Source organism: Liolophura sinensis, chromosome 1 (assembly GCF_032854445.1).
Source record: "Liolophura sinensis isolate JHLJ2023 chromosome 1, CUHK_Ljap_v2, whole genome shotgun sequence".
NCBI lineage: Eukaryota > Metazoa > Mollusca > Polyplacophora > Chitonida > Chitonidae > Liolophura > Liolophura sinensis.
The window spans coordinates 70673388-70700392 of NC_088295.1; the positions used below are offsets into that span (position 1 = coordinate 70673388).

The 27005-nt window shown below is 36.8% G+C and overlaps 1 protein-coding gene across 6 annotated transcripts in view; it reads left to right on the forward strand.

The window, feature by feature from the left end:
• Nucleotides 1-3938: 3938 nt before the first annotated feature.
• The window catches only part of LOC135482394 (arf-GAP with GTPase, ANK repeat and PH domain-containing protein 1-like), a 59464-nt gene continuing 36397 nt past the window's right edge, over nucleotides 3939-27005 (forward strand). For all 6 annotated transcript variants that reach the window (XM_064762353.1, XM_064762354.1, XM_064762355.1 and 3 more), the window contains exon 1: nucleotides 3939-4225. In XM_064762353.1, the coding sequence (XP_064618423.1) occupies nucleotides 4051-4225 (175 nt within the window). In that variant the 5' untranslated portion in view covers nucleotides 3939-4050. The remainder of the gene's footprint in view (nucleotides 4226-27005) is intronic.

Genomic DNA, 27005 nt, shown 5'->3' on the forward strand with positions numbered 1-27005 from the left:
AACCTAATACTGGGAAGGATGCCATCAAACCACTGGATTCTGGGGACAAAGCAGATAAGTCAGTAGATTTGCTGAGCAAATCAAACACCTATACCGACTGGAACGCTGCACTTGGCTTCAAACCACCCACTAGCTTTAGAGACGCCATGAGCAATAACGATGTAGGCGTTGGGAAGGAACAGGCAGTTGATTACAAATCAGGCACGCATTCAGATATCAGTCGGGAAAGTTCCAACTACGGTTATGACGAAGTCGGCCCAGCTATGTCTGTAAACTCTGGAGGAGCCGACATCACCAAGGAGCATCAGATTAAAATAGCAGATGAATCGCCATATGAAGAGATTAAAATCAGGTCACCAACTAAAAGCAAAGACAAAGACAGTAGCTCTGCACAGCCGCACAGAGCGGGGTCAAAGGTGAATCAAAGTAATCTGCTGGCCGAAATTTTAGAGAGGGCGGAAGGATTTAACAAGAGATCTGCCATGAAGGCTCAAAAAGGCGCCAACAAATTCAGCAAATAATTTTGTGCTATTAAATAAATAATTCTTTTGTTCCTTTTTCCTCTATTGGTGAGAAAATTGATATGCCTATCATTTTTCAATTTACGAAAAACTCGGTGTATTTTCTCCTCACTGTATATACGTGTATATATATTTGTGCTTCGACACTATAGGGTTCAAGTTATCGCCATGTCCAAAGTTTGTAGAATGACCACGTACATTTCCTTCTTATTCCAGAACAAATGTAACCATTTTTTATGATAATAACAGTCATATGATATATAGAACTTTGAATGGTATTCTTCAAAGATAAAGTATAAGATGTTGTGTTTTCCTTTAACTGACATTCACATTCATACGCTTGTAATTAAGGGATTGTTCATTTAATGTACTCCGTTCACCATACACAGGCTTTCTTGGAGGTGGTTTTCATGTATATACACAGAAGGTTTACGACATGAAAACTGGGATCATTTGGCATTCTTTCATTATACGACATGAAACATGAACTGCGCGATTGCTAAAGCTTTGCTGGCTTCCTGTCCGGCCGTACGTGGGAAGGTTTGTCAGCAACCTGCGGATGGTCATGGGTTTCCCCCGGGCTCTGCCCGGTTTCCACCCACCATAATGGTGGCCGCCGTCCTATAAGTGAAATATTCTTGAGTACGGCGTAAAACACCAATCAAATAAATAAATAATAAATAAATAACTTAGTGCAGTTGACTCGTCGTTACCACCATACACTTTCGACATCATGATATGCTTCAGTGTGGAACGATGGGAACCAAATGCTGAAAACCGCCTTACTTTTACAGGAAAGTGGGCTATTTCCAAAGCAGCTGTAAACTTGTCCAGAAATCCATATAGGGTCTACAGATAACTGCATACATCGAACTGCTGGTAAGTTTGAAATATGTCGGGACAAGAGGACATAGTCGCATAGTGTTCTTGCAAATTAAATTTCAATCCTGTGATTTATGTCCAGTTACTAAAACAAGTGTAAATATCGTTTGCTGTTAAACTGAAACTGTATATATTCACTGTATTAAATTGACCGTTTCGCCATAAATGCCAAGGTTAATGAGGGTATGACGTGCAAACCAAGGTCTAGGCCGAAACTACTAGTCTATAACCTATAACCGTTGATGAAGTTAATAAGTGCTAATACTTTGACTGTACATGTATAACACATGCTTCTCTAACTCATAACTCAGTATAAGATTTAAAACGGGAGCTAATCCAAAAAAGTACGCGGTGCAGGCACAACAATGATGAATTAGAGCAAGGAGAGTTCTGTCCCCTGAACTGTTTATTTGCCCATAGTGGACACAACAGATTATCAGAATATATAATTAAAGCGCTCTTGCACTGACTCAGTCGGACAGCCTTCTTACTTGTTAGGCCTATGATACGCCGGTACCTGTGCGCAGTTAATATAGCACGGCTCGATGGGCTATCTTGCATATCCTAACTTGAAAAGTTGTTGTCAATTTAACTGACCTTTCCCTAGAAACGTGTTCCTATAAAAACCTAGCAAAAGTATCATTCCTACCATTACTTGATAATAACTTCTGGCAAAATTCAAATATGAAAAAAAAATTTAGAAAAGTATGTCTCGTTTGCTCTGGATTGCTGTACTTAGAAATGTGCCTGTTGGCGATTATCTAGCTTCTGAGAAAGAAATGTCAAGTTCCAAGGCATTAATTCCTTTCGTTATGTAATTATGTAATTCATTTGTTACTTGTTTAACATACTGGATGACATACACTTCCTTATTTCTTTTTACAGAATATAAATGCACACCCCACAGAAACAATTGTGTCTCTAATTTGTATCAATTAAGCTCACCAGAACCAAGTAAAAAAAAATCGGGAAAATTACTATTCGTATAAATCGTGAGGATCATTTTTTATAATTCTGATATAAGAGTGCCATTATTTCTGGACGACTTATAACATTTCATTATCTGAAATATAGCTGCTATAATGTGTGTATTCAACATGCATAATTGGAAACAAACCACTTCAATCCTACAGAAGCACATTGGTAGCCCAATAGATAGTTAGTCCGCTTCAAAGTTGGGGCTGGTTCCCTCATAGGGCTGCCTGGGAGGGTCTCGCACCAACCTGCAGATGGTCGTGGGCCCGGGCTCTCTCGGTTTCTTTCCAGCATAATGCTGGCCACCGTCGTATAAGTGAAATATTCTTGAGTACGGCCTAAAACACCAATCAACAGAAGTCGGGAGACCTGGGATCGAACCTGTGTCGAGTGATACCAAAGAATTTAAAAATGTTACTTGTGGCTGCCTCACTTGGCGCTTAGCACTGACTGGTTACAGCAAGAAAGCAGGACTGGTGTTGCTAATATGTAACCGCGTGGGGTCTCATATGTCTTGTGTCATCAGCATGATACTTCAACGGCAGCATGACATTAGCGGTATGGGCTCACCTTGCCACAAGAAGACATGGGCAGTATATGTACGCACCTAAAGTCGTCATATGAGTGAAAAACAATATATGAGCATGATGCAAAAACCAACATACATATACATTCAACCTTACAAGTCTTCATCGCTTTGCTTCCGAACTGTGTGTTGTCTTGTTTTTGTTGTTGTTACAGTGCATTTATCCTCGCAGCCAGGCCTAAAACCGTCTAATCACACTGAAGCACTGTTTTACCTTCATTACTTTGACAGTCAAATTTGCGATTTTTAATTGAGCATCCATTAAGGCTTCTAAATATTCAGCATTGTAAGTCTATTTACGTACCTAGCTATCCACTCCGTCCCTCTGCCCTCCCTCCCCCAGCCCCACCCCAGCAAACGAAAAACTTATCGACTGCTTTTCATCTGAATTCCATGCTTTCATCAGGCTAAAGAGCTATCTATGTTCAATTTGTTTTTAAAAAGTTTGATTTTGTTTTATACACAAACGATAAGCGACGTTCGCAAGTAATCTTACGCACATGTCACCTGCGGCTCTGTTAACACGTGAATTCCCCTGTATAAGAGGAATATGGCTAGTGCGTTTGTGCAGGAAAACCTCACAGAGCATAACTTCACCTGTTTGACAACCACATGTATATGGCTCAACTGATCGGACTGACATATTAAGCTATGCTCGGTACTTTAGTATATTGTTAAGGCAGGTATCCGCTTCGCTTGAGGAGCCACTGTTTCGGAACAAGTATTTTTCATAAACCTGTACTGTCGGTTAATGTTTTCATAGAATATTTCAGCCCAAATGAGATACAGTTTGAACATAGACACACTTTGCTTTCATACGCTTATTCATAGCCATACACCAGCGTTGCGTTCTGAGGACAAACCACGTGGGCAGGCAAAATGTAAACAGAAGTGTGGCGGAAGTTGAATTTATGCACGTATACGCATGCTCCCCTACTGTAATTGAAGCATGCGCAATGAAAGCAAGCCATCTTGAAAGAATTTCCTAACGAGTTGGAATCTGACGCATATATTTGCCTTCAACAATAGGAATTACTTATCCAAAATGTCAGAATTTTGGAAAGGTGATCGACTGGTGGAGAGAAAATGAATCCCCGGAGTCCGATTCAGCCGTACTTGAGTAATTCTCTAGCAATACGACAAGAAATACAACGCTTTGAAAGTGTACATCCGAGCATCTATGCTATCTATGATCTGATCGAGGCCATTCCAGACCCATTAATCCAGCAGCAAATTCGGGAACATGTCGTGTGCATAGAGGGTGAGTATGTGGTCGTCATCATAATACACACCATCTCCTTGCTTGTTTATGCTCGCATGTTATTCAGTCTTTTCTGACATTGTGTTCTGGCGGGCACTCCGATGTGCGTCTGGTTAAACACCCCCATATATAAACAACACACCCAATGTTCTGCACCCCCCCCCCTTTCTGTCTGAAAATCTGCTATGTGTATTTGTTTATCATATTCTCCTTCTGTACTTTCCACTGTCAAAATACTGTCTTCGCAAAAATCTGACATTGCAACAAGATATATCTATTACATTGGAGCTTCCGGCTTTTTGCTTAGATTTACTTCCTACCTGAAGACTTGTCACACTTGCACCTGAGCCTGAGGAGAGATAGAGATACATCACATGCATTGAATGATACTTGCTGCTATATATATATATATAATATATATATATATATAGCATCACAATACAGTGATGTAATAGTCAAATTTCAATGCTTGCATATACTTTGAATGTTGGTATTTTTAGCTTTAGATACATAGATAAAATAACCCTTCTGTTTAATGAGCTGTTAAAATGTAGATTGATTGATAATCCTTCAGTGAATAATTTGTGGATACTTTCATTTATACTGCACTGTTGACAAACCATATTTTATTCAACAAGAGTTACATCATCCTTGAATTGTGTCTACCACATTTGTATATATGTATGTGTATTCTGTCATTAAATGATATATATATATATATATATATATATATATATATACATGGAAGACAAGATAACCTACGTGTCAGATGTCAGGAGATGATACATCATCATGAACTGACTTTACGAAGGTTGCGACTCTTTGTGATACTTATCCTTTAATGTGCTTACAGTCTGTCATTTAATTTAAAACAAAATTTAAATAAAAAAAAGATAAACATTTAAATAAAAAAGAAGAAAACTGCGTCTAAAATTCTTAGCTTTTTGATTAAGGCTGGTTTGAGATAAGTTAACTTTGACTTATTTATTCAATAGCATCTTTGAACAGTAGCTTAACTGCAAAGTTTGTCAGAAATTGAAACAGTTTTGTTTGAGTGTCTGGACTTCATTTTTTTCCTATTTCTCTTATGTTAAAAGTGTTGAAAACAGGGTAGTTCGTATTTACCAGTTTTGTATTTTACAGAAGTTTACCTGTCCAGATAGCTACATGTAGCTAACCCTATACATTGGACAGGACCATGAGGTCATGGTTTAAAAATATATTATGACTATATACATTTCTTTCGAACTGTTTAATGTTTGTTCGGTTTATGTTACCGTAATCGAAATACTCACCTGTACCCTAAATGAGTGTCATTGTTGTGGGCTTGTATAGTGCAATACTATAATTGTTAAGATACTCGTCATTCAAAATATAGGATGCAAAAAGTATGTAACGGGTTCCATCCCAGCTGTTGAACCATTTGACATTCACAAGATTCTACACCTCTCATTGACTGTGTTGCCTTTGTGACAGTTCCTTAAGTGATCAACAGCATTTGTGTGGCCTTTAGCTTCACGTTAATTGAAGACCACTTGTTTCCACTGATGTGGCTTGCATACCTGTACAGCCGTCAAGGGAAAGTTTTCAGTAACTTGCCAAAGGTTGGTGGTTTACCTCAGGCCTTCTTGTTTCTTTTACACATTAAACCTGACCATCACAGGTTCTACAACAGAGCTTTTTAAAGCATCATCCAAGTGAGTAAATACACAAGCCTTGAACTGTTTTTTTCTTTCTCCTCTGCCCCTAAAATCAAATTTTTTGGTGGCCAAATTAATTTTTGAGGGGTCAGTTTCATTGGTGTGTTTCAAGATGAAACTTCCCCTTTCACCCGCAGCATAGTCCTTGCAACTTTCTTGAACCATGGAACAAATAACCAGAACGAGACGTTACTGAGATAACAGATATGTACTCTTCTGCTTTCGGGATATTTTGTTTATGGACCTCACCATTCATATTTACTTTAATATGTAGTCATCACCCAGTTCACAAAGAATCCACAGCCGACCTTTAACCTTGCGAACACTCGCCAATATGACGAAGTTACAACAACAACACACAGGACTGCATTGTAGCCAATGGCAATCTATGCCTTTATTTTTATTTGCCAATGGACAGTTTCACTCACAGTTTGTGAATTGGCACCAGGTTATTTCAAACCCTGACATGTAAATTGTAGACATGAATGTCAGTTATAAAATTTTAAGTGTTGAACCTTAAATATGTTAAAATTCAATATGTTACTATATTTTGACATGTTCATATGAGTTTTCAAAGTATTAAATAATTATGTATTATTGTGTAGTACTGATGTTTGACATAAAAACTGACAAACTGTTACAGGTATTGTCGTATCACATATCATGATGTTGCTGAGCATGCTTGAGCATGATTCATTACATCAAGTTTATGTCAATAATATATTGACTTACAGGCGTGTTTATAAATTAACACACATGTATTTTCATGTACCAACACTTTGTATACATTTTGACATTTTTAATCATGTAAAAGAAATAACATACATGTTCTACTCTATGTTCAACAGGCATTCAGCTGACATCACACACTTGTATTTAATAAACAGTGTATGAAACATGTATTTGTCTTTGAACCTGATGACAAGTAGAGTATTTATGTACATACAGTATTACGTTTAGATGAACAATTCTTTTACATGTACATTATTTCTAAATGAGACACCATTACAACATAGTGCAAATTACTGAAATACATGTACTTTTACATGTAATTTAAACATCTATTCCGTATAGAAATGTACAGTATCTTACTATGTAACTTCAGTTAAACTTATTGCACTCTGGGGCAGCCATTAATGAATGCTAATAGGTTATGTATATGTTCATGCATTAGACAATGATGAAGTGTCTTAGTACTAAGAGCACTTTCATATTTTGTTGTCAGATGAATACATTCATATCACAGTCTCTAGTATGTATATTAACTGGTTTGATTAAGCCATACAAGGCCTTGATGAAGTAGGGTTTTGTGTGTGTGTGTGGCTTTTATAGTCAAACAAAAAACGGAGGTCAGGAAATCTTGAGGTTAAACGATAAGTCACAAAGCTTCTGATGGCACACATGTGTGTCATTGTTTTTCTCAGCTGTCTCTGTAAACAAACTGGGAGTGGGTCTTGTCCAGATACATTTGTAAGTGTAGCATGTATCCCAAATGTACAGCTAGCATAGCTGTGACATAGGTTTTAACCTACATGTGTGTTAGCATTAACTTCAGATATTCATATGCATGTACTATTCTTGTGATAAATGTTGCATAATATTCTTACACATTACATGTATATCTGGTCCTACCTGACATTGTAATCCCCTGCAAAATTTGTTCTGCACAAATAGTGGATTACATATGCATAGATAATAGCGTGAAATCTCTTGTATCCATACCTCAAATACATTTAGTTATTAAATGTGACATGGACTGCCCGGCAGGAAAGCAGTATTTGAGATACCTTACATCCATTTTTATGGTTCGTGCATAATTGTAAGTTCATAGTTTTATTGCTTTCTTAGATGTAGTTATGATATTTGTTCAGTGATGCACAACTTTACATGTACTGTAGGTAATGTGTGATTATATTACTGTCATAGTCTTCTCTTTGCAATGCTGATGTATTTACAATGTTTTTTTTTTCTTTTGAATGTGAAAGGTAGGAGGCATGGTCTTCATGTCTAAACACGTCACCTTTTCCCAAGATTTACATGCATAGTAAACGTGTAAAAGAAGAAAAGGTGTACACTGTGCTATTTAGAAAATGCCTCATCTTTCTAAACACTTATACTCTTAGCACATTACGACTGTATTTGACATAGGTGTTTGACAATTTATACAGCCAGCCTTATGTAGTAGACACTTGGAAAAGGCCACTGAGCTTTGATTTGACTGATATATTCATGTTGTAAGTGGGAAGGTCTGCCAGCAACCTGCGTATGGTCGTGGGTTTCCCCTTCATTCCTTACACCATCTGCCAGGTTTCCTCACACCATAATGCTGGTGAAATGTTGAGTACAGCATAAAACATCAATCAAATAAAACAATGAATGACATATTCATGTGGGGTAAAAAAAAAGAAACAGGAAGCTTCACATATATAAAATGTATTAGATATTAATGGAAAGCCATTGCCTGTTGATAAATATATACTGGGGTATTAGTGGGAATAGCCTGTTGCATATTAAATGTAAACGTACTTAATTTAGTACATACAACCCACCATACGTGTACGAAAGGTGACTGGATACCATACGTACCATAATCTAGCATGTTTTAGAAGGCAAAATGACTGATAATTGCAGCTAAGAAGGCTGAGAGACCAAACATGATTAATATTGTACATGTAATAATTAAGCTGCCACAAAAGAGTGATCTAATTCGTTTTATCTGCCCACAGTGTTGCATTTATTTACGGTATGGTATCTTGTATGTCATGTACAAAGTATAATCTACAAATCATCATCCATGGTGTATACATGTAGATATACATACATTTACATTTGTGTACACATATATATTTACGTGTAGCTGTTTATTATATGATGAGTGGAGTTACCAAATTAATATTGTGGTGGATATGCTTATGTGCATACTGTTGTGAGGTGCCCTTTACATTATTTATAGAATCAGCCAACGTTTAAATTCAAGCAATTTAATAGGAATGCAAGCACATTAATGTATATGTGAAGGGATTTTTGGCACGTATGTTTCTTTGATCAAACACTGATGATTCAGATTATTTTGCTGCATTTTAAGTCATTTGCATTTTGTTTGACCAGAACTGTTGTAATGGTTTCCATAATAATATGGATGCTATAAAATTGTGTTGTGTAACCTATTTGCACATTTAATTTAAAGTGTGTAACTAACTCCTGTGTCTAAATTAGTGAGAAACTCCATCACCACTCACCTCACTCCCAGTAACCAAAATGAAAAAAAAATAATTATGTTCAAAATTATTATCAGTGAATAGATGAAAAAATAAGTAAATGATAGAAAACTTTATCTGATGTTTTGATGTTAGTGTAGAAGGTAGGATGATATATTGTTGGAAAATTGTAAGTTTCAAGTGCAATGATATGTTTGTGGCATAAAAATGTTGTTTTTCTTGTGAATTTTCAAGTCAAATACAAACTGACAAGATAACCATTTATAAGGTTCAGTCCAGTACTATGTTTTCGTCAAGATGTTAAGAATAAGAATTATATTATTTTGTTTTTTCATGATTTAAAATGATTCTAGACATGGAGCTTTATGAAAGTCTGTCGTCTTGTTATTCCTTTATTCAAGAATGAATAGATTACTGTCGCTCAGAAGGCTTTATGCTTTTATATACATACATACCAATGTGCGTGTAGATGTACAGACGCTGCCATATACATGTACGCTGTGTACATGTTGTAACGTTTGCCAATCGTATGCTGTTTGCCCATAACATAACATGGGCATATAGATTTTAAACTGTCTTTCTGTATCATCTGGGTGCTTACCAAATACATGCAAAAACATTTTTATTATCACAGTGTCAAATTATCAGCTACTCCCTTAAATTCCCGGAGGATAGCCAATCACTTGTGAATTACCCTCCGTTTACCATTTCGTCATGCCTCCATATGAATATGTTGCATTCATTTAGATGTATAATCAGTAATTACCATTCCTATCCATCATTGCTGGTAATCTGCACACATGATTCATTCTGCACCAAGTTCACTCAGCACTGCATTTTGTTTGACCAGCAGCACTGGTGTGTTGCATACATACATGTATATACATGTACATGATGTATTCACTGTCCTGTCTGATGTTTACTATGTGGTATCTGTTTGCACAGCTCTATGACAGCTGGTTATAAAGCACCCACAGAATCATGCACATGTACATGTAGTCTAAATGAACTACATCTACAAGCAGTTCTGGATGAACAGAGGATGTACAGTACATGTACATGTACCTTATGGCAGGCTTTCTTCATGTAGCTCACACTTCTAAGTTTTAGAGCTGAGTCTGGGAGTGTTTATGTTTCCTTGGAAAAAGACCTCTGTCTGAAGATAAAGGATGAAGTGTATTTATTATGAGACTCCAGACCTTCTGGGATTACTAGTAGTTGAAGTATTTCGTTTCATGGTAGCTTGTCATTGACACCGGTCACTCTGTTTAAGAGATTGCCATTTTCTCCTACGGCCAAGCTATTCTACCCTCACTGACAGAATTATTGTTGTATCATGTTCAGGTTTAGCTATGGACCCTCCCAGTCTCTAGTGCTTTCTGTTTGACATGTACTTCATTTGCTTTGTCATTAAGGATAGCCTGGCATCTCATTTTGTTGAGGAATGTTATATTTTGTGCTTGGTGTAATTTTGATAATGGTATTGATCAGATAGGGAAGATGAAACTGTGATAGCAGAATGGCCATAAGTAATGAACCGAGAACAGCATATGAAGCGCTATCCCAGTTTTAATGCACAGCAGTCCTCTAAGCCCTTATGCATTTTCAGCCGTAGTGTGCTTATATTTGTTCCCACAGATATATTACCATTTGTACATTGTGTGGTAAGACTGGTGATTTTCAAGAAAATGACAGGAAGTACATATAATTCAGCATTGAATAGTGGCATCTCATTTATAAATGTAGCAAAACTATGTACAGCATTCTTTTGTGATCACTTGTCCATCTGGCAGTAATTTCACCTTAATTACACTTCAAGTGTACTGCCTTTATCAAAATTACAACCTTTTGCATGTACATGTATTTGTAAGATTTGTCCGTTAATAGATACATTACTGTACTGGATAGTTCTATCTACTCAGGATCCCTTTTCAACCTAAATATTTTTCAAATCATTTAACGTTTTGTGTTTATAGTGAACTGAATTAACTGTATGTATCAACATCTGACTGAACCATCTTATGTTGTATATGTACATGTATGCCATGCTGGTGAATATGCAAGAAGAGTTACCACTGGATACAAGCTGAGCACTAGCCTTTGCCCAGATGGTTCCTCTTCTCACAACTGTGAGGTTACATCTGTGCTCAGCAGGATATAGTATACTCTGTGTGCTAGAATAGTGTTATTTTCCACTTGAGTACACGTGTGTGTGTGTATGTATATATATATATATATATGTGTGTGTGTGTATATATAAGTATGTGTGTGTGTGTTGATTAATGTTTTCAACAATTTTCATTCATGCAACCTTGTCAGATTTGCATTTAGTATGATTTTGTGCAGTTGTTTTGCTGTCGTTACATATACATGTATATGCAGGACGTGCTTACATGCTTATGTGTAAGCATGTACAAGTGTGCACTTTATCTAACATATGGACTTGAATTGTTCATATGTACATGTGTGTCTCTCATGGGTAGGTGAGTAGTTTACATTCTCAATTTCTCATTCAGGCTTATTGTCTGACCACCAACATCAGACAACAGTTCCAACCATCCCACTGCTTGATAAGGAACACTTGTGAATACATTGGCACCTTAGACAATAAACCTGCCAAATGTGCACAAGATTTTGTGTACCCATTTCCATGACAACAGCCTTCTTTCTGCTTCTGTTGACCTTAAAACTGACTATAATAGAAGATTCTGTGAAGATATGTTTATGTCTGAAGATTCTGATGTTTTCTTACTGGGTATTGATACATTCCTTGTGGTCTAGAACTCAACCCAGGATTCTCTGGAAGAGTCTGCAGACATTGGCAGTTCGTTGTCATTTGGTATACGTGTATATACATATATATCAAAACAACCACTAGTCATCATTAATTGCCTCCATCATGTACATGATGGAGGCAATTAATGATGGAGTATTTTATTGCACAATACTTATAGCTACTGTTTACTTGAAAATTCACCAAGTTTTTGATTCCCTCCTCTCACTGCCCTCCTCCTGCAACAAATGGACTAACTTGTGTAACAATAATTTCTACATGTGGGACTGTCCACACACACACATACGAAAATACTACTCGGATTTCTATGAACTAAGCTTGTGTTTTCTTACTTTCATAAAGTTAGGCCAATAAAGTTATTCTCTTCAGGTACTGTACTTAGCATATATTATACATGTATGTGTATATAAATAGTATGTGATGATAGTAATAAATGGTATCAGGTACTACAGCTAGTACATTGTAACAGTGCAGTGTTTTTATGTACTTTATGTTGCAATTTTTACCCTACATACAGTGTTTTTAATTAGTTCTATGAGTGGTTTTAGCATTGATATTTATTTGGGTCTTTACATCAGTCCTAATAGCTCATTGTGGGCATGCCAATTACTGTCTTCACAATTATGTGCAAGGACTTATTGAAGGCACATTGATGACAGTTACTGTATGTAAATTGATACATGCCACTATCAGTTCTAAAATATAGGGCAACTATCCTTTAATGGGTTGGTTTCAAAGTGTTATCTCTCTGTTCATTTTGTCATTACATTCTTGTGAAATTGATCCTCTCCGCATTCTAGGGTCTCCCTGAAGCCATATTACATACATGTATGTGATTGCATACATGGTAGCATTGTTGGGCAAAAATGGTCAGTGGTTATTGGATGAAATGTACATTCATTGACCATGCATGAGCAGCATGCTTTTGTAGTGGTAGTAAATGGACAAGTTTGCATTTATAACAAAACTGTTTCTTCACTTTATAGAGGCTTGGCAATCAATGTTCTGGTGAATTTATGTTTAGCAGATTGCAGTCCTGTACACATTATTTATTTATTTATTTGATTGGTGTTTTACGCCATACTCAAGAATATTTCACTTACACGACGGCGGCCAGCATTATGGTGGGTGGAAACCGGGCAGAGGCTGGGGGAAACCCACGGCCATCCGTAGGTTGCTGACAGACCTTCCCACTTACGGCCGGAGGGGAAGCCAGCATGAGCTGGACTTGAACTCACAGCGACCGCATTGGTGAGAGGCTCCTGGGCCATTACGCTGCGCTAGCGCCCTAACTGACTGAGCCTGTACACATTAGACATAGTGTATGCATTTATGATAATGTTATGCAAGGTGTATCATTCTTCCTTACAAAGCCCCTGTTGTTCTTCTTGTCACCTGTTTTAATAATAATTTAAAAAACTTAACAGTCTGGACATGTTCATTGTAATGTTCATGTACTTGATGTATGAATACATATTCAGAGTATTGAAAGTACATGTACATATGTTTATGGTAGGATAGTTGAACAGTATGTCTTTCATATTTCACATAGCTAAATTGTTACATGTACATGTAACTATTCTCAGTCATGGGTGGGTGGTACATGTAGGGTTGTGTTTTGCTTAAAGGTGAAAATTAAATTGATTTTGCTTTTACATGTGTTAAAGTCAGTATCTGCTTGTCACTTATTAGTCACAAGTAATACATCCTACTCGGGTAGGATGTTAGTAGGCATATGAACATGTATGACATCTGTTGCTAATCCATGTTAAGCTGCTCATTTCTGCTAGTACTTTTTGTTTCTCCATTTTTGTTAGTACGGTACATAATTCAACCCTAATCAGTAATTTGTGTTATACAGTGGACATGATGATGTTGACCTTCTCTGATCTTGCAAAGTGGGAGCAACGTAGGTTTGAACCAGATTTATTCCTAGCTTTGTTGGTTGTAATCACACCTGAGCATGTGCATAGTGGGTTTGTATCTGTGTTATACTCTAAGTCTGACATAAACATCTGAAGGTGTTCAAGTTTTTTCAGTCATGTACATTAACCATGTAAGAGCACGTACGTCACATTTATACCATAACAGAATATACAGCTTTCTGCAGAGAAGAGTAAGAATCTCTCATGACATTGACATGCATGTTGAGTATATGTATACATCATACAGTAAGCTTATATTTTGAAAAACGTAGCAGAAATGCAAATGCTGTAAAGCTGTGTACATTTAGTTAACAGACCTCCTAAAGCAACAACAAAAAATAGGTGAGGAAGGGGCAGTAGCGTATGTGAGGGATCCTGTAAGTGTTGGATGATAAGCCTTACATGTATATATGGGTGTAACGTAATCCAGCATGGCCTTTCCCCTGGCCAGTGATGTAGGGCTGGAGAGGAAGGTAATACTGCTGCCTGCATGTACATGTATATGTTCCTGATCCCATGCTGCGTGTTGCTGGCACACGCAGACAACCTGTACATACACTGCAAAACATATACACCAACACACCAGCTTCTTATCCTAATGCACACCGCTAAAAATAAGTACAGCAGGATTTAATGCAAAGTGATGAGAATGGTGCAGTGTGCCAAATGACTGCCAGGTTGTGGTAGTGTGGGAGGGAAGATAAGCTTAATCTGTTTAACAATTATTACAATTTCTAGTTACATGTACACATGTCATTTTATTCATAATACATGTAGATATGGTTGTTTTATACACATTATGTCCAATAAATGTGTGTACCTAAGTCTAGTACATGTACATGTGTTTAATTTGCTACTCAACCAATTTGGAAGTCATAAAACTTCCCCCAGCCTTTATCAGGATGGTCCAAAGCTGTTAGCTCATTTGTCCTTTCCTTTATTACATCACAAATATCGGTTTATGTGTGCTCATAAAACATGTATGAAGTACACACGCTCTGCAACGTTACACAAGAAAATGATGCCTTCTACTGACATTTGGACCTTCTGTGTAGCTCGTCCTTGAATCTCCAGTTGTAGAAAGCATCATTTGAAATTGCACATTTTCATATACTTGTACATTTTGTAATTTTATGTATTCAGCATACTGATGCTTAGGATAAATCACAGAATATTCTTTCTAATACCAGTATTTGAGAAGATAAAAATAATTTACTAAAAGTTGAAAGCTGTTTGTACTTGATGAAAATAACATACGGCATCATTGTCAGAATGTTTCTTAGAACTCATAGACATGGAGCCATTCACTGGCTCAGACTATTTATAAAGCCTTGGCTCATCAGGACTGTCAGATGGTTGACCAGTGAGGGTTGCATACACAAATTCACCTCCTGCAGTTTCACTACAGGTTAAGTCAGTTATACACCTCGTGAAGGACGAATATGATAAACAGTCGTAGTTGTGACAGTGTAATAATTCTGGCCTTTCTACTTGATTTAATGGCAAGATCTTAGCACTATCTAATTAGAGAATAATATCTGTGTATGACATTGTCAACCATTTTGTTATATTTTGGTTTAGAGGTCCATATTTGAAGGTATCACATGACTTGAACATTATGGAGTTTTACATATTGCTCAATCAGGCCAGCAACTGATATTCTGTGAATGCCTTGTTTCTGAAGTGCCATTTGGTTTGGACATTGTGTTATATACAGTAGAATATAGTGTGGTATTTACAAATATGTCTGGAGCATGGGTTTTAGGACTTGTTTTACAAATAGCTGGTGTAAGCAGCTGCCTAGATATTATCTGGCCGTGTAATAATGTTTATGTAGAAGCATTATCAGCGTTATGCATGTACATGTTTGTACATCTTTATTTAACTGACAATTTTTTTCTTAGTTCATTAAACCTGTGTTTCACATTTAGATCAATTTATTCGTAGATTGAAGGTAATGCATTGATAAGTTTAACATGTACATGTGTTTTTCAAGGGAGACAACTCTCTGGTACTTACTTACAAGTACATGTAGAACTGGTCAATGTCAGCGAGATTGTACATGTATTTTGCACATGTGCATCATCCTATTTAGAGTTTTACAACAGTTTAAGCCATGATCTTTGAAGAAGCTGAGTTAAACAGATGTAGTAAAATAAGGCAAGGTCTCCATTAATGTAAAATTTAACATGGTTGTTATTCACCTCAGTGTTTTTCAAGAAAACTATGAAAAAAGAATGAAAAGGATTTTATTGCTTTTCCACACAGTCAGATTTTGTAAGTGCAGCTCTGTCTAAAACATTTTCCTATCATATAAACTTGTGCACGCTTAGATTTTACTGACAATCAGTAAAATAGATTTTGTTTGCAATAAAAAATACCAATACAGTAAATGGGAATAAAACCCGATAGTGCTTGGTTCTGTCTCTTATGGAGGAAATGAAAGAATATATCAAAACAGTCCACTAAGTATGAGCTAATAACGTTCAGCACCAAACCAGAAAAGGACAGGTGTAAACATTAATATAATAAGAGGTAATAATATTGCTGTACCACACCGTCACCAGTATTACTTATGTTGTCGAGAAAGACAGGCATTAATTATAAAGATGGCGCATTTTTTTGAATACCTTAATTTTAATGAATGGCTTACAAAGTGACATTGGCTAATAGAATTGAGATTTGAGGGCAGACTGTTCTACAGTTTGGGGACTTATAGTGTGATGATAAATCAGCTGAATAATTTATGCGATAAAGATTTAGGTGTTCATTGCTTTAGGGATCACTATGAGCTTGGGATAAATGTATGAGCTAAGAGTGAAAATTACAAGAAGGGAATTATGATGATTAAAAAAAATTACTTAAAAACTGAAGCCTTAAGTACTTCTTGTGATATCATGCATCCTTCATTTTTACTGCTACCTTCACTTAAAGTACATATGAACTGAAAGATGATTTCATGTTGATTCTAGAATGTTTTTGTCCACATTTTTCTTATCTGTATAAAAGGAGATGAGTTTTATGGATCATTTTGAACATGCATATATATTACATGTGCAATTGAAGCAATGAGAGCAATGAATTTGGTAAATAGAAAGATGATTGGACATTACTGTGCTTTAGTATACGTATATGTATATTCAGTATATGTAAGGTCTTTGAATTATGATTTTCTTACAGGTGCTTAGCCTTTTTGTTCCTTTAATTCTTCTAATAGAAGAACAACTAGATATGGGAAATGTAATTTTGATAAAATGGTTAACGGTTTTAAGACTTATTTCAGTCACACATTTATTTTTTTGTTCAAGGGAAATAACTCCTACTGACAGCTAGTGTAATTCTGCCTATGACAAGTAACATTCACACATTGCAACAGTCGGTCAGCTTGATCCTATGGAGATTTTCTTTGTCATTACATTTATTAGAAAATACATGTACTGTATATTTCTGTAACTTTATTGTGAATATTTTTATACACATTCATGCTGGGGGCTAAATTAAGTTAAAAAATATTTTACTGATAAATTTGGAAGCTGGATTTATTTTTCAAACCAAGGTAAATTTTATGTACAACTGTGTAATTATTTACAGACATTCATGACAAAGTTTCACCTATTAACAAATGTATTCACTCCACATGTATCTAAATAACCCTAATAAAGTCACTAATTTCAGGGAAAAGGATAAAAACTTCTAGCACGTAATTTTCATTTACACAAAACAGAAGTTAACAAATTTAGGTACACAGTGCTCAGAATGTTTTATTTTGTTGTTTTTGTTAAGTCCTGATGCTCTTGACCACAATACTGCATAACCTTTACATTACACAAGTGCTCTGTGGTTAAATATTACCTCTGAGTAAATGGTAATAGGGCTAGCACAGAATCACCTCCTTTGAGATCACTCTCCTGTTTTTTAGGAGTAAACTTTGGTTAGGTGGGACCTCAGAAAATTTTGTAAACTTGGTTGGAAAGCAAATTGGTTTGGAGATAATGTTAAAAATTTGGCCCTAATTAATTGACAGCTTCGGTGAAACACGTCAAATGTATTTATTATATCTAAGCTGAAAAAACAGTAACTTCATCAAAGATCTCTCAACATTTCTGTGACTCTCAAAGGCTAATATCAATTTTTTTTCTTTTTTTACATTCTGTTGCCTAGAAAATATTAATCATGACCCAACCTACTTACTGGAGGCTTTAAAGTAAAAGAAAGCTAAAATATGAAGTAAGGGTCATCATACAGACAACTGAAAACTGTGCATAAAAATACTTTTATTAATTTTTTTTAGATTTTTTGAGGTGTGTTGAAAGGCATTCATATATTGGAATTCTGTGCTGAGCTTGATGAGCCAAACTGAAGGTATCTAGGGACTCTGATCTCTGATGTCACATCACCTTTTTTCCAGATGTTGACCAGAAGGAAGGAATTTTTGTGAATATTGTTTCAGTAATCTTTTAGTCATGGGTAAAAAGAGTTATTCCAACACTCAGGGTCGTGATTAGAGTTGGATTAACTTTTTATATAGTATGGCCCATAAAGCCCACCATTGAATTCAAATGTTTGAATGCCTTTATCTATCTTCACAAAAGTCTAAAAAAAAATAAATGAAAGTATATTTATGCATAGTTTTAACTGGTCTATTAGGTGATGTCTAATTAAATGTTCAGAGGTCTTTTCCTTTAATAGGCAAGGTCCCCCCAGTCATGCCTCAAAAACTGATCCAGCATTACGTCATAGTCCCTCTTGTGTAACATGGGAGGGAATCAAGGTCAGGTGTATGTAGTTGCCTCTCATCCATAGGTGAAATAAAAATATAATTAAAATCCACCTTTTTATTTTGTCTGATCTTTTTGTTTTTTATTATTATCCTGTTTTTCATGGCTTTCTGATTATGTAAATACATTTTTAACACAAACAGTTGCTGGGACAGTCCACATGTATAATTATTTTAATTTTTATACCCTCCTCAGAAAAAATGTTCATTCTGACTATAAAGGAAAAGTTAAAATTGATGTTGCCTTTACTGACAAACTTTTAGTTAAAGGCAAGTGGTCTTCAGTTGACTGCGCAAAGGGCTACACAAGGATTCTGTTCCAAACATTTGTTAGGCATACCACTGACAGACAGGATGTCCAATTGCCGAACTACAAAAGGTGTCCAATAACCATGTGGCTTTAGTTATAGATTTATTAAGTCTAGTTTTCCCCTCAATGTCGATGATCAACCAACCAATAGCCACTATACACCTATTTTGGCTTAGAAGAAAGGATCTTACATTTTGAAAACGCCCAGCAAAGGCGATATACATGTGCTGTCCCACAGAAAAGGGAAACATTTCAGTAACAGCCATAGGTTTTTCACTGACATGTTCGAGTTAATAAATCTTCATGTTTTTAATTTTATTCTGCAAAATCCCACATACTCCATCACAAGTACATGTATGAATGAATCCCGATGGCGGACATGCATATTTTATGTCAGGTCGGCTCCAGATGCCTTTGAAAAGTGCCCTTCGAATATTCTATTCCCTTCTCCTATCTATTAAGAAAATAAAATTCCCCTGTAAAACAGAAGAAGAAAATTGGTGTGACCCAAGGTCACTGAGGTCACAATGATCTGGCAGGAAGTGATTTTAGGAATAATAAAAGCCAGCTGAGCGTCAATGTCAGCCTTTGTTTTGTTAATACCTGGTACAGCACATGATGCTAAAATCATTTTTATTGATGAAAAGTTGATTATTTATGTTATCTGCACCAAGAAATTAGGCTAAACAAGTCAATATATGTGTCTTATAGGATTGAATGATCAAACTTTTTAGGTAATGTCAGTGATATAAAGTGAGGTAAGAGGGTGGGGGTCGGGGTGGGTTTGGGGGCTCATGCATTGTGGGTAGTATGAGCCTATGAGTATTAACAAGTATATCATTCCTGTGCATGTTTAGGAGATATACTGTGCCTCTGCATTGTGATTCCCCTCTTCGGTCATCCATTATAGCCTTGCCCACATGATTCTTCAGATATTATAAACCTCACCAAATTTATCCTCCTTCACTGTGACAAGAACCTTCTAGGTTGATCAGTAAACAATATCCGCCTGGTTTGTGTAGGTGTTTTAAGTGACATTGTAACCAGTAACATTTTGTACATGTACACAGTGTGTGTTTTAATAACAAGAACCTTAAGAAATTGTTGGCTTTTGTGACATGCCTGCTTTTCATCAGTATTTTGAAATGGTGGTAAGTAGCCTAGTTATGCTAACAAGCCGAAATTTGCAGTAATTGCAACCTCCCCTAAGATGTCAATGTCACCTTGCAGTCAGGCCCCTCATTGAATGGCTGACCTCTGTAAATAGATGGGATGTCCAAGATGCAACTGACAGAGCGACTTTTACAGGTTTCACAGGCAGCTAAAATAAGTTTGTACCTTATAGGGAGACAGGTTGAAACATGACTTAAAATGTGTGAATGTGCGTCGGAACAGATAATCCTATGCCAGCAGTCAACAAATATGGATGTTCAAGGTCAACAATCCCAAATCTCAAAATGACATCTGACACAATCAAAGAAGTAAACAAGTATATAAAGTACGAAATTAGGACAGAATCAAGCAAAGAAACGCAACTGACGGTTTTCAATGATGTTAGAAAGGTGCAAGGTATGTTCTAGGCAATCAGTATTCAAACCATGAAGCATGCTAGTACATGTATATAAGTTGTGAATAATAAGATATGTATCTCAGTTGAGCTTTGATTGCAACTGTTCGTACATCCAATTTGGCAATCCAGTTCGGCAATCTAATTCAACACGATGAATATATTGCCCTTAGCCCCAGTGTGAGCAAATGTGTCTCATGCCAGTAGTATGGACAGTGTCTTTGACAGATGTAGCACATAAAGACATACAGTACCAGTAGACCATGAATTCCTCTGTTCATGTAACAGGTGTATAGTAAGAGATTGTAAATCTTCATTGTAAATGTTCATTTTCTGTGTTCTTTAATCAAGTGAATGAAATGTCGTCTTGTTTGAAAATCCGAGAAAACTCTTCAGACTGGACCAATCTTGAATGTTTGCACATACCCATAGGGAATACAAAATGCACAGTGAGTGAGATGAGTGACTAATGTAAGAGATTTTGTAAGTTCTTGCAAGATTGTGCATGTCTGAAGTGTAATTTTAGATCATTGCCAGACAAGAAGTTGATTGGCCACTTGATTCACGGAAGGCTCACAGGGAAGTTATTTGCCCTTCATGATCAATGAATTGAGATGCTTGAGACGACTTTATGTCATGGATAATGGATGAAACGGTCCACGTAATTCAAACAGCTTATTGCTAGTGAGATATGGACGTTTTTTTTTTTTCTCTAAGGACAGAGTGTTGTATGCTGATGTGAAGACTGATAGCTAACAGGACTGCTGGAGCAGACTGGGCCTGACCTGCCAGGCTGTGAGTCATCTGTTCCACAGGTAACACTGGGGACATCAATCAATGCACACACATGATAATGGCCAGCAGGATATTGGGATTTCATTGTCTGGCGCCAGTTGGACATGCAGTATTCACAACTTATGAATTGGTGATGGAAACGTGGTTGATTAGCTAGAAGACCTGCTAAAAGTACATGTTATGCATGCAGATGGTACCATTAAAGTAACTGGACATTTTGAATCCTTTGGGTCTTGAATCTATAATAGTCATTTTGTTGAATAAGCTCAAATATATCATATGAAATTTAACGAAGTGGCTATCTGGACATTCATACTGTATAATAATACCTACATGTATGTATGTGGCTTTCAGAGACAGCAAATTATTAATAGCGCTCTTGTCCTATGAGAATCGGTCAGTTCATGTGTATTTTTCATGACATCACAATGTATTCCACTCTTCCATATCTGGTTTGGTCTACACCTATTCTGAATGTGTAATTCCAATTAAGTGAAGGTAATATTATCTTTGGTATGTTTTTTTAGCACCAAGTAGAATGGATATGAAAACTTGTTTTTTAAAATAGAAGTTCATCATCATGTACATGTGCATTGTTAATGTAGGAGGGAGATTCAGTTCATTAGCAGAGTGATCAGGTGAGGAGGCTGTGTGTGAGTGGATAGGTGTTTATCTGATTGGTACATGTGCATGTGAATACATGTGTAACTTCTCTGTAGACTTACTGGTACATGCTGACTCATACAGGGCTCTCAGGTGAGCTGACTGCCTTTGATCAATAGCTGCCATGCAACGCCAGATCTAGTCATGCAGTGATTGTTTCTATACTGTCTGTACCATTTACCATAGACATCAATAATACATGTACATCCAGGGTACTCATTTTAATCTTTTCATGATCCCTACATTGAAACATTTTTTATTTTGGATTCAGGATTTGTCCCATTTGAGTATTATATAATGATGAATTTTATTAGCTGATGAGATGGACTTTATCTCCATTTGGTATGGACACATGTTCTGAACCCAGACCCCATATCAGTGTGCAGAAACTATTTTCCCTGGTCACATGAACAAGTGTCGGGACATGTGTCAGTAAAAGTCTGTCTGCATTATGGTAGGAGGCCTTTAGTGTTGGTTGAAAAGTCCTTGAACTACAGATATAAGTGCCATTCATGTTGTTTTAAAGTGAAAAAAGCTTTGAGGTTAAAGAAAAATTCCTGGTCGACATGTTTGATCTTGAGCTCAGAATCTTTGCATGAACTGAAATCATTGTGTGCACAGTTTTACTGCAAACACGGATGACTGTTTTAAATTCAAGAGAAGAAAACAGTGTGCTTTTCAGCGCTAATGTTTGCATTTTGCTCTCATATATTTGATTTCAACTAGATTCCAATTTTTGCATATAAGGGCCTTTTGGTTTGTAAGTTCCTAATTCTGGGTTTTCAGAATGTTTAAGGATATGTTTTTTTTTTATTATTTGGATGTACGTTACAAAAAGTGCAGTGCAGTAAGAACCCAGTAAACAATCTTTAGCCATTGACAAATTATGAACTTGATAGCATCTGCTTAACTCCTTACAAGAGCAGGCAGAGTACAGCCATAAGCATCACCTCATTACATCGTCAGCATATCACTCTCTCTCCTCTTCCCCTCCAGACTCCTTCAGGAAGTTAAAGAATGTTGTGATCTTTAGCTTTTCTCTGTCAAACTGTTTGGCAATTGTGTTCCAAGGCTGGCTGTTGAAAACTGTTTTTGCTCTGTGTTGTGTAGAACTTGTATGTGAAGAAAATGCAGGAATGCCCAGCTGCCATTGGCTCCTCACAACTGCATATATCACGTGCTGCAGTTATTTTTGTGTGTATGGAGGGAACTGTAAGTCTAAGTTAAGTTGTTAGATAAGGTGGAGCATTGTTTGGTTTACAGTAGATGACTGTATCTGTGATCTGTATGAGGTGAGCCTGACCAGTCAGGTAATGGTCAGTAGGACAGGATTGATGTATGGGTACATGTAAATGTACATGGAAATGTTCTGTTAATGCAGGACATGATCAATGCTTCCAAGGTATCAGATTATTGACATCAGGGGTCAGTGGGGTGTGAACTGCTGTGTATGCTGTGCGTGCAGTGGTTGCTCGTAGCAGAGACGCGCAGAGCACTTGAGTCATTATTTGTTGCGAGCCCTCGATTGCTGAGCCAGTGGTAAAGTTTGGGTCAGTCTCTGGACAAGTGTGCCTCAGGGACAGTTCACCAAAGCATTCAGAGTCTCAGTGCAGCGGATGGCCACTGCTGCCCTTTTGCAGGCTGCTGCCCAGTACAGGTGTGTGCATGCAGGTTGTGCAAACTGCCCTAAGGCCTGCCTGTGATTGAGCTTGCTGCAGCTACAGTTTGTCATAGGGATGACGCTGTAAGAGATGCTGACTTCGCTGACTGTGGCCTCTGTGTGTTTCAGAAGATGAAGGGATTTACCTGTCCTTGGTGGCACTCTTGATGTCTTTGAAGTTAGGCAGATCTATTCTTATCATGAAGTAGTATCCTTTTACCATCTATACCATCTAAAGGCAGTGTTGCAAATATGAGGTAGGGTAAATTAGGAGGAGATGCTGGATATCATTACTGTGCAATGTAGTACTGTGTAATTTCCGATACAAGCAATTATGTAGTCCATACATTTTCAGCTTATGTAGGTAATCCATGTACAATGTACATTATTTGTGCATCTATATGTACTGCCTGAGAGATTGGACTGTTGACTTATGTTCATATAAACATGCATAAGCTGTACTCAATTTTGAGTAGACACGGCAGTGTTATTAATATATACATGTGTGTGATGAATAATGGTTTGTGATGAAGCTATGATAACAATGTACCTATTGTTGCACTGTTGAAAAAGGTGAGCTTTAAAGTTTGTATTAGGCTTGGGCTATGTGCATACGTTGTAGGATGGCATTTGTAGACTGAAAATAATGTTTTGTGCGTTCAGAAGTGGTATGGTGGGTTCATGGAGTTGTGATGTGTAGTGTTTGAGCAGGATATGACAGTGATGAAGTGACACCTGGCCTCTATGTGCTGACACCTTATTCCTCTGAGGGTTTAAGAGAATGAAAGATATATTCATATCCAGGATTTAAACAAAACTAAAACATGATATTAACTGCCTTCATCGTGCATCTGAGAGTTTTAGCTGATAAAAATTGAATAGTAGAGGTAAAGAGCACTTTTTGAACGGGAACAAACTTCCTGAAATAAAAGAAACATTCTTTGCATTAAACATGTAAGTATAATATACATTTAGATTGGGATATTTACTCATTTTACATTTTGGCTATGCTTACTTCCTGCATGGCTGGCTAGAGAGCAGATTTCTAAGGATTGTAGTAGTTATGTCTTAAACTAAACTAATTTTTGTATGTTCTTTGAAAAGGAAACATGTACATGTTCACCTATTTCTTGGTCTATTAAAACATGAAATGGAAGTAAAAGAAGATAGTATTAGCTAATTGGTGTTATAACTATCTTGTCAGAGGTTTCCCTTGTTAGCTTGAGGTAAGATAAACTGTTTTCTTTGTTAATCTAAAACGTACATGTGAACGTACTTTCCTGGTGCCTATGGCTGAGAGGTGCCATTATACTGGCGAACTGTGGAAAATCAGTCAAAATGTTTGTTTGCCCTGAACATAGCTGTGTAATATGATAATCTCAAATGACTATATTAATCAAGTGTGACACCAGTTCTTATCATAATTTGGGATACAATACATCTACATGTATGTACGCTGTGAATCCGACCAGCACTATATGTACGTGTGTTACATACATGTACATGTATGCTTTACCTACCAGTGAACATCCTAAATTGGAGTTTGAACATTGAAACCATTTAGATAAATGCGAATTATAACATGTGTACAGGTACATGTATGTGCTTGAGGTTTATAGGGTTGGAATTGCTTTTTGCCTCTCTTAGTGAATGTACAAACCATTCCACCAAGTACCTGCATGCCCAAAGCCCTTGATCTGCCCTTAGACATCAGTCATACATTGTAGTTCAAATACTTCACAGGCCTTGACACTTCCATACATTCTTGTGTACTCTTGTTACTGTAGCAGTCTTTAAAATTACGGTTGTTGGGTTGTTTTGAAATTAATCCCTAGCAACTGTGTACACACATATGCATGTGCGCTTCTCCAAAACGGGATCTGTACTGACTCAATGCTGGTGATGCGTTGAAAGATGGCATTTTCAAGTTAAACACAAACACATCCTAGGATTGAAATGGTGCACTCTGAAACTAGGCAGGCATCTAAGTTGTTGTTGTTGTTTTTAGTACATGTATAGTGATCATAATATGTTTTAACACTGTAACTGTACACTATGCATCATGTCCATGTTGCATATAAATGTGCATAATGCATATTAAAATGTTGCTTATTTCAGACATGTTTCTGAATATTCATGTAACTTGTGGGAGCCCAATTACCATACAGGCATTGGTGTACATGTATGTACATTGTAGTCTCAGGTGTACTGAACTGCAGAAAAAAGTTTTACCTGGTTACTTTTAAGTGGACCTGCAGGTATGCATACTTTGAATTACAATGAACAATATGTCTTATTGAAGAGTTTTGTTACATGTTGAATGTACCTGAAGACATGTGACTATTTTTCTAGCTTGTCTCTGTATGGCTAAATGATTGAAGACAGAAATTGAATTTGGGGTTCGATATGTGTTCATTTTATCAGTTCAGTGTAGTGGGTGAGTCCTCTTGATTATTGATCTGGATTAGATGTGAGCTGTGTAGGGCTGGCCATTGCAGGTCGTCTGGACAGCTGATGAGGAGGCCCTGAGCAAGAGGGGTGCTAGCCAGACTTTGAGGTGCCAGACCAAGGTCCCTCATCATCAAATCACAGTTTGACAAGCCTGGCTTCTCTTTGAAAATACAGATTGTTATCAGAGGCTATTGGAGAGGCCTGGAAAATCAATACTACAACTGGTGAATGCCCCAAGGTACTGGGGCATTACTCATGTACATCTACAGTGTCCTTCAGTATTGTTGATATTGATTGTCCATAACTTTAGCCTTTGAAGTAAAAATCAGTGCCTGTTTTCTGTGATAGATTTCTGATTTTCAATCATTGGTGCCCTGAGCAACACAAAATAAGATTAACAAAATTATACAGAAGTTCCCTGTTCATTAAAAGGAAAGAAAAATATGATTTAGAAATTTGTGGCATTATAAGATATAATTCGCTTGTGGACCAGTTTTATTCCATGGATTTGATATGAAGCAGTGACAAAGCTTTTCCATCCCTTGCTCAAAAGTATTCCATGCTCCTCGGCCAATATTGGGGTTTCTTCTAGTAGACACGTTTTTTTGTTTTTTTTTTAACTAAATGGCATATAAAGAAATGATGTTGGATCAGTGATTGTTAATATGTTGTAGAGCAATAATAACCATTGTTCATAAGCTTTACCATAAAAGAATAACATATTAAACAATGCTTTGCCATATAAGGCCATCACGGCGCTAGTGTCAAGGCTAAAACCAAAAGGGCCTATTGTATCATAGGATTTTTCTTGTTATAAGGAATAGTAGAATTGCACAGAGAATGAAACTCCGGAAAACATGTTTTGGATATGTACATTAAATACATGTATGTTATAATATAAGATGTTCCGAAATGAAATA